The sequence below is a fragment of the Magnolia sinica genome, chromosome 4 (genome assembly GCF_029962835.1).
Source record: "Magnolia sinica isolate HGM2019 chromosome 4, MsV1, whole genome shotgun sequence".
NCBI classification, from domain to species: domain Eukaryota; kingdom Viridiplantae; phylum Streptophyta; class Magnoliopsida; order Magnoliales; family Magnoliaceae; genus Magnolia; species Magnolia sinica.
Genome location: NC_080576.1, coordinates 82,154,326 through 82,163,923, shown reverse-complemented (window position 1 = coordinate 82,163,923; position 9,598 = coordinate 82,154,326). Strand labels below are relative to the sequence as shown.

The window sequence follows — 9,598 nt, the reverse complement described above, 5'->3', positions numbered from 1 at the left end:
ATGCAATGCGAAATGATACCAGTCCTCATATCTAATCCACTTATCAAATACATTTCCATCATAAGGAAATCACCAGGGTCCAGTACACTACTGGATGACTGTTGCTCTCTAGACTCGCACAGTTAAACGAGCGTAAGAGACCTCACTAACCGCCTATGGACAACCAATCACCAACAAGGCTCAAGGGCAATGAACTCATTTATGAGTTGTCAGACTCAGCCTAGCAATGTCTTTTAACACCAGACGGGTAAGGCCACACCCCCACCCAACCGACTACACGACAGTGGGAGTCACGGGCTAACAGTATAAGGCCCTCGTATGCTCATAGTTTCCACTCGGTCACGGCGTTGGGGTGGATCCTTGGTACTATGAAAGTTTTGTAAATTTCACCCACTGGCATCCTATGCACCCTATATTGTCAAGTAACATTTTCGGTGTCAACACATATGGCCATCCACGAATGTCCTTGTGGAGGCAAGGCCCTAATGAAGGGCGGTATTTTCATGAAATGCGACGCCAATGCATGAGTCACGCATACAGATCATACACTAGCTTCAAGCACTCGATGTGCACAAGGGGATAAACTCCATCCCTCTATCATATCAACCTAATGACCAGACACAATGCAATCCATTCACGCAGATGATGCATATGGGTCATAATGGTATAAGTACACTACTCGGTGATGATGAAGTGAAACGTACTCCTTCCCAAGGAGGGGCAAGGTCTAGATACATAGACGTGTACTCTAAGAGAAGTCCTTTAGTGGGAGCCCAATACTCAGGGTACCCCACAAGCTAAGAGGGTCATAAAGGCCTAAGGAAGAAGCGGTCCTTTTAAGGGTCCAAAGTGGGCCTTCAACCACTTATAACAACCCTATGGTCCTACCTTAGGGCCACCAAAGAGGACATCCAACCTCAACTGGGTCCCAATAGGTAGCCCGCAACCTACACACATATAAAGAAAGGCCTAAGGCCTAAGCAATCCAAGGCCTAGTGGGCTATAGACTAAGCCCAACACTTAGGCAACTTGGTGGGCAATCAAGCAAGGTTTTTGGGCCCAACCATAAAGGTCATGTGTCCACTCATTGTGGTGGGCCTAATGGATAGCCTGTTATTCCAACCATATGGGCAATTCTAATGTTTAAAACAAGTGAGTTGGGCCCCACAACTTGGCCTAAGTATGGGGTTGATTTAATGGGCAACTAAGAGCCCAGCTACTTGTGTATTTTGGCCCACAAAATCCATCCCAATAGTGTATTAAATATAGGCCCAAAGATTTGGGGCTTATCAAGAAAGTTCCAGGACAATGGGCCTAGGAAACCCAACAATAACTATGAATATAGGTCCAATAAAACTCAATTGGAATGGGCCTTAAGAGTGCACTACTTAAGCCCAAAATCTGATTAGAAATAGGGCAAGATGTATATGAAAATATGCCCAAATCTAGTGGGCCATGCTGCCCCAAAACATACATTTGTGGGTAGTAACCTTGGGCCTATTGCTGAAATTCCATCCCACCCACTATCTGGGCTTACTGGAAATTCAATAAAAATTAATTTATACAATTATTTTGCTCTCTGGTGACCCACACATGTCATAAAGGGTCCCACCAGATGAGAAGAGTAGGTAAAACACATAGATTAAGTGGGCCATGCTACTGGACTGGACGTCCAACAACAGCTCAATGGGCTGGGCGTCCCATGGTGGACAGTCCAAGGGGCTGGGACGTCCCCCCTTAAATGCATCAAAGTGGGTCCCACATGTGGGCGTCCCACATGGGAGATGAGCCGCACTAATGGGGTCTATAAGGTGGAGGGTGACATGGATCAAACATACATCATAGTGGGCCTTAGGAGGGTGGACGGCCAGCCCATGGCTAGACGCCAGCCCCGCTGGAATGTCCAGCTATGTGCTGCCATTCCAGCAGCCATTTCTTCATTTTTTTTTTGAGATGAAAGTGGTGGCCCACATCCCCAAGATAGGTCGTAACATGGTGGCCCACAAGATGGGCTATTAGGAGAGTCATAAACCATAGCAATTCATGAAGGAACTTCATGGACAACAATGTTGGGAATTAAAAATCTGTTGTACAAATGTTGCTACCCATACAATGTACCCCATAAAAAGTGGGCCCAAACTTCACCTAGGAGGGGAGGGATGAATGTTTGATATTTTTCCCATAAAATACGGTAAGGTGGGGTCCACAAAAGTGGCCCACCACTTAGAAAATCAATTTGAAATTTGTGTTTTCCCCTCAATATATAGGGCTGGATGGTCCAGCAAGGTGGACAGCCCACCCCCTTTGGGCCTCATTTTTTAGTGCCATTGCATGGACAATCTGAGGTGTGATCCATCACACCTCAAGGTGGGGTCCACTCCTTCAAGAAATAACCAAGAAATCAAAGAGAAAGGTTCCACAAATAAGTCCTACATGCCAAACATTCCAGCAACATAATAGAAATTCTAGCAATATGGACAGCAACATGTTGTTGTCCAAACCAGCCCAAAAGATAAATAAAAGGGAAATAAATCACCAATTCATCAAGGTGGGGTGCACCTAGATGGGTCACACAACTCTTAGACCCAAGCCCCTTCCAAGATCAACTATAAAATCAAGCCCAAAGGCTGTCCAAAACATGCCAATAACATGGGGCAACAAGGTTGGGCCTGGTTGCATGGTACATCAGGTGGGCCACACATACATTAGATCCACTACAAAGAAAGGAAAGAAAAGATGGAGAAGGAACACAATCCAGCCAGAAGGAGGGGGGTTGTTGGGCTCAACCACTAATGAGTCCTCCCAAGAATAATCTCACCCTTACATCTACATTGATTTATACTTACAACCACAAATATAATACATGCATGGTCTAGCTTTACAATGAATGGTTGGGATGCCATCCCAATATGATGTTAAGGTCTAGATGACCTTAGGATGTTGTAGATCATGAGATACATGATGATGGGGTCTATAGAGATGGCCCCATCATGGAACATGACATGCATGTAGGATGGGCCAAGGGCCACATCCATGGGATTAAATGGGATCCCCACCATGGATTGGTGGCTCTCATATGTTCCATTCATGAAGAAATAAGAAGATTAAGGGATGAAAAAAGAAATCAGCAAGATATAGTCACCCACATGCAAACCAAGCTCTCAACCTTCCACACCATGTATCTTGGACCAATGAACGTGGTTTAATGGTTGAGATGAGATTTTAAGGGTGGGATTGGAGGGATTTTGGAGCTTTAAGGGTTGGAGAAATGGGGGATTTTGGGATGTTGGGAGAGGGATTTTCCCTAGCATGCAGAGAAAATGAGGAGGGAGAGAGGGAAGGATTTTCTAGCAATGTAATAATGAGTTTATAAGAAAAGGCAATGATTGCCTACGGGAGGAGAAACTAAAGTGGTAGGTTAGAGTAGGTTTTGGTGGTGTGTGGGGTTGGGTGGTGTTAGCTATGAAATTTTTGTGTGGTGTGTGTAGTGTGCCTTGGAACTTGTGCCAAAGGTGGGGTTACATGCATCATATCTAAGTGGGCCACATGATTAAGGGTCATATAATGAAATGTTCATAACTTTTGATCTATATATCGGATGAACGCACAAGATATGTCGTTGAAACTGTAATGACGATGCAAACAAGATGGCATATGTTTTGGGCCGATCTAAGCTAGGTCAACGTAACCGGACTTAAGGATGACCGCAAACACTATCTGAGGGTCATAGGTCGCTGGGATTCAACCGGTAGGACCGCGAGACCAAGAGAAATGAAATGCATACCTGCACACACATGCACACAGGAACTCAGGTCGGGTCTTACAATCCTCCCCACCAATGAAGAAATTTCATCCTCAAAATTATCAAAACTGGAACAATGAAAATGCATAAACATCATCATATATATATATATATATCTCAATCATCAATCACAAGAGAAAGCAATACAAGCAATGCAAGTAATCAATCATCGAACAAATGGGGATAATGCTCTCTAATCTCGGCCTCACATTCTCAAGACGCCTCGGCCTCCAAATGATGACCCCATTGCACCTTCACTAAGGGAATCACCTTGGTCCTGAGAACCTGCTCCTTCCAATCAATAATACGAATCGACTGCTCAATGTAGGAATCATCCTCACATACCTCGAGTGGCTGCCAATCAATCACAAGGATATTGTATGACCCATACTTCCGCAACAAAGAAACATGGAACACATCGTGGATCGTGGACAACTCAGGAGGTAAGGCAAGCCTATAGGCCACAATGCCCACGTGCTCGATATTCTCAAAAGGTCCAATGAATCTCGGGGAAAGCTTGCCCTTCACACCAAAATGAACCACGCCTTTCATAGGCGAGACCTTGAGATATACCATGTCCCCGACTGCAAACTCGAGGGGTTAACGCCGACGATCAGCAAAACTCTTCTGTCGGCTCTGAGTTGTACGCATCCTCTGCCTGATAACATCAATAGCCTCCGACGTCTGCTATACAAGCTCGGGACCTAAGAGACGATGCTCACTAACCTTGGTCTAACAGCTAGAAGATTTGCATGGTTTACCATAAAATACCTCAAAAGGAGCCATACCGATAGTCGCCTGATAACTATTGTAGTACGCAAACTCGGCGAGGAGCAAATGCTCATCCCAACTACCCACAAAATCAATCACACAAGTTCTGAGCATATCCTCAAGGATCTGATTGACCGTTTCGGTCTGCCCATCCATCTACGGATGATAAGCGATGTTGAGATGTAAAGTGGCCCCCATCGCTTGATGGAAACTTCTCCAAAACTGATATGTAAATTTACAGTCTTGGTCTAAAATGATCGAAACTGGGATGCCGTGCAGTCTCACTATCTCCTCAATGAACATCTTTGCAAGCCGGTCATAGACCAAGAAGCACGCACCGGAATGAAATGAGCCGACTTTGTCAAACGATTGACGATAACCCAGATGGTATTGTGATCGCGCTGAGTCCTCAGTAAACCTGCGATGAAGTCCATCGACACATGCTCCCACTTCCACATTGGAATGCTCAACGGCTCCAAGGGACTAGGAGGTCTATAGTGATCGGCCTTGACACGCTGTCATGTGTCACACTCGGCCACAAAACTAGTAATCTGGTGGTTCATCCCCTACCATAAATACTGCCTCCTCATATCACGATACATTTTCATGGAGCCCGGGTGAATAGTAAGTCTCGATCTGTCTGCCTTGGTCATCAGATCACGATGCAACTCTGGCACGTATGGGACACACAATCGGCCTCTGAAGCGTAATCCACAATCGGAACCAATCTGCCATTTTGACTGCTTCACGGATGTGGCCTCTGCTCGGTACTCCTGAAGTGACTCGTCTGTCTGCTGAGCCTCAATCACCCTAGCCATCAAAGAGGGTTAAATCAACAAGCTCAAAAGCTAAACAATAGCAAAATGCAGGCCGAACTCAAAGTCAAACTCTGAAACATCCTCGAGCATCTGCAACTATCGAACCATCATATGTGCCACCAGGCCTCATGGCTGACGTGTCTGCCACCACGTTCACCTTACCTGGGTGGTAATAAAGGTTGAAATCGTAATCTTTCAATAGCTCCATCTATCGCCTCTGACATAGGTTCAACTCGGACTGTGAAAATAGATACTTCAAGCTTTTATGATCCGAGAAGAGCTCGAATCTGACCCCATATAGATAATGCCTCCACACTTTCAGGAAGAGTGAGAACAGGAGCGGATGTGAGGCTGTCATTCAACTCTATAAATACCTCACCACAAGCGTCACTCCAAACGAACTCGACGCCCTTCCGCATCAACCGGGTCAGCGGTGCTGCAATACGAGAGAAACCCTCTATAAACTGTCAATAATATCCTGCTATACCAAGGAAGCTATGGATCTCGGATGCATTTGTGGATTGGCCTCACTGATACACTGCATCAACCTTTGAGGGGTCCACACCGACACCCTCCCTCATCACCACATGACCGAAGAACTTCATCTCCTCCTGCCACAACTCATACTTCTCCACCTTCGCATACAGTTGGTGGGCGTGGAGGGTCTCAAGCACAATCTACAAGTGCTCAACATAGTCCTCCCGGTACTCAAATATACTGGAATGTCATTAATGAATATCACCACGAACTGATCGAGGAACGACCAAAAGACCTTGTTTATCAGCTACATAAATACGATCTGTGCATTGGTTAGTCCGAACGGCATGACTAGAAACTTGAAGTGACCATAGCGTGTCCGAAAAGTTATCTTCGGGATGTCCTCCTCTCGGACCCAAATCTGATGGTAACTGGAGCGCAAGTCTATCTCAGAAAAATACTGTGCTCCCTACAACTATTCAAACAGATCATCCATAAGGGGAAGCGGGTATCAGTTCTTGATGGTGACTCTGTTAAGTTCACGATAATCCACACAGCCACAACGAGCCATCCTTCTTCTTCACGAATAATACTGGGGCTCCCCAAGGTAAACTGCTGAGACAAATGAAACCTAACTCCCATACTCATCCAACTGCTCCTGCAGTTCCCTCAACTCCATCGGTGCCATCCGGTAGGGGGCCTTCGAGATAGGTGCGGTACAGGGCACCAAATCAATTTAAAACTCCACTTGCCGACGTGGCGGCAAACCTGGGATCTCCTGGAACACATCCGGGTACTCACAAACAACTGGCAGTTGCTCAATACACCCCGCCACAGAATCCTTGACAACAGAAGCCAAGAAACTAGATAAGGGCTCTCCTCTAGGCTCGACGATGAACCGGAACACTGGCAAGCTGGGAATGTGAAATGTAACTGTCCTCGTGGCACATTCCAAGACGGCACAATACTCCGCAAGCCAGTCCATACCCAGAATAACATCAAAACTTGCCATTAGCATCATGAACAGATCGGTAGGAAGGAACATATCGCCCACTAACACTGGGCATGAAAGGCAGCGACGAGTCAACACAACAGACTTTCCCATGGGAGTCGAAACTGCCAAGGCCTTAATCACGGACTCCGACGAAATACTGGTCGATTGGCAAAACTGCTCAGCCATGAAAGAATGGGAACACCAGAATTAAAAAAACATGGGCAACGTAAGTAGAAAAAAGAAGAATACCCTCGATGACTCCGTCAGTCGATGACTGTGGGTCCTGGCCTGACACCTATAGTGCGGAATAAGCTGGCAAGGGAAGCAAATCAAAAGACTCTGGACCCTGAGTCTGTGCCTCCTGCGCTGCAATACACACTCGACCCAGGGGATGGACCTGTGGATATCCCATCTACGGTTGCTGATGTCTCTGCTATTGCTGTCTTTGCTGGGGAGGTCTACCTGGCTACCTGTGCTGCTGAGGAGGAGCCCTAGGAGCGGGGACTGGAAGCTAGGCTCACTGCTGCTGAGGAGGACGAGGAGGTAACTTCGGTGGCCTCTGCTGATGTATGGGGAGAGGGCAATCTCACCTCTGATGTCTAGCCTGTTCACAATCAAAGTAAACACCGAAAAAGGGGCCCTAAGGTGGAGCACCTGACTGCACTGATGATGATGATGGAGCTGCTGACTGAGCCACAAACTGTCTAAACTTTGATCTGCCCCTCCGTCTTTGCTGATGATGCTGCTTGGAACTGCCGGCTGGTGCTCTCCTCTTCTGGTCTCCATCAGAACTCTGCTCTCATGATCTCTGGGTCATAGCCCAGTCCTTCTCATAAACCAACGCTCGATGGATAACCTAATCGAATGACTCCAAACAATGTCCCACCACATGGATACGAAGAGTAGGACGCAAGACGGTTACAAAATGGCGAGCCCTTATCTTCTCATCACTGGTGAGATGAGGAGTAAATCTAGATAAGGCCAAGAATGGGCCTCATACTGTGACGCCGACAAATCACCCTGAACTAGGGTCTCAAACTCAATCATCCTTTAATTCTGAACATGCTCAGGGAAGAATTTCTGGTCAAAACAAACCACAAATTCCTCCCAAGTCCAAATAAAATCTGTCCTCACCATCGTGGACATGGACGACCACCAATAACGGGCCTCGTCCTAAAGAAGATAGGTCACAAGGGAAACTCTCTGATCAGTAGGACACTATATAGTGTCAAAAATCCTCGTGATCTCAGTACGCCATGCCTCAGCGAGACTACCTAAAGTCTCTGAAAATAGTGTTAGTGCGTGGAAAATCACTCTGCTCAGAAACTGGAACGGCTGCAGGCTGACGAGTCTGCAATGCAGTAGCGACAAGCTGCATCAGTTGCTGTAAATGCTCGACACCTACTGGCAATATCGGGAAAGTAGGAGCGGCACTCACCTTGGGTGGAGGTACGGGTGCGGCTAACGGAGTGGGAGCCTCAGTAACGGGAATAGCAAGCTGAGAAGGGGGAATCGGCAGGGGAACTGGAGCAACTGGAGGAACAGGTGCTATAGGAGGAACAGGTGCTATAGGCTCAATAGGAGGCTGAATCGGGACCTCGGGGATCGAATCCTCTACGACGGGAGCGAGATGCACTCGGGTAGAACGGGTATCATGAGTACCTCTACCACGGGCACCTCGGCCATGGGCTCCACGACCACGGTTGCCACATTTAGGCGGCATCGTCTGCAAAATAACAACGACGCAAGGAATCAAGAAAATTACAAGCTCAATACGGAGCGAAAGAAGGATCTTAGGACACTACTTGATCTATGCTCTTAATAGATATTCGAAGTTATCCTGAGTTATTCTAAAATTACTTACTATGCTCTGATACCAACTCCTGTCATGCCCCAGATTTGGTAATCAGACTTACAAGGAACCCGGTAGCTGGTTCTAGGCACAACAACCTCCATAGTACCCCATTCTCAACTCCTTAGGCAGATTTCGATCCTGGGATCCTACAAGGAGGATTTTCATAACCGTATATTCATTCTAAATGCAAGCATACCCAAGATCACAACAAGTAAATCTCAAAAGTAACAAAGGGGCACATCACAAAATCCACTATAAATTTAAAATTTTACAAGTACATAGCTGAAAGGAAATACGTCAGATAAAGAAAGAAGTAGGAAGAAGATCTGCAACACTGGGGGTCCTTGGCTTAACTTTAATCCAAGCTCTGCCGCTATGATGCTGACCTAGGATCTCGTGCATGCATCAATCGTGTAAAAGCTTATAGAAGCTTAGAGGGTGGTGAAGGTGTGTGATAATAGTGCGCAGAAGAATAATAAGATATATAGGAAGGAAAACATGATTAATGACAATATCATTAGCCTTACCGAGACATATCATGAATGCAATACAATGAGCACTGGGCGCCGTAACAAGGTGATGCATAAAGGGCTTAAGTAGCTGATGCGATGCAATGCGAAGTGATGCCAGTCCTCATATCTAATCCACATATTAAGTACATTTCCATTATAAGGAAATCACTAGGGTCCAGTACATTGTTAGATGACTGCCGCTCTCGAGACCCGCATAGTCAAATGAGCGTTAGAGACCTCACTACCCACCTGTGGATAGCCAATCACTAACAAAGCTCGAGGGCAGCGGACCTATTTACAAGCTGGTCAGACTCAACCTAGCAATGCCTTCTTACACCAGATGGGTAAGGCTACACCCCTACCCAACCG

At 46.4% G+C, this 9,598-nt stretch overlaps 2 protein-coding genes across 2 annotated transcripts; both read right to left on the bottom strand.

Annotated features, from left to right (window-relative positions):
- Positions 1–6,604: 6,604 nt before the first annotated feature.
- LOC131244193 (uncharacterized) lies at positions 6,605–7,048 on the bottom strand. The gene has a single exon (XM_058243838.1). The coding sequence runs from the start codon at positions 7,046–7,048 to the stop codon at positions 6,605–6,607; it is 444 nt and encodes a 147-aa protein (XP_058099821.1).
- Positions 7,049–8,132: 1,084 nt separating this feature from the next.
- On the bottom strand, positions 8,133–8,585 carry LOC131244191 (uncharacterized). Its single transcript, XM_058243837.1, has one exon. It carries the CDS (start codon positions 8,583–8,585, stop codon positions 8,133–8,135), a length of 453 nt encoding a protein of 150 aa, XP_058099820.1.
- Between the last annotated feature and the right edge of the window lie 1,013 nt (positions 8,586–9,598).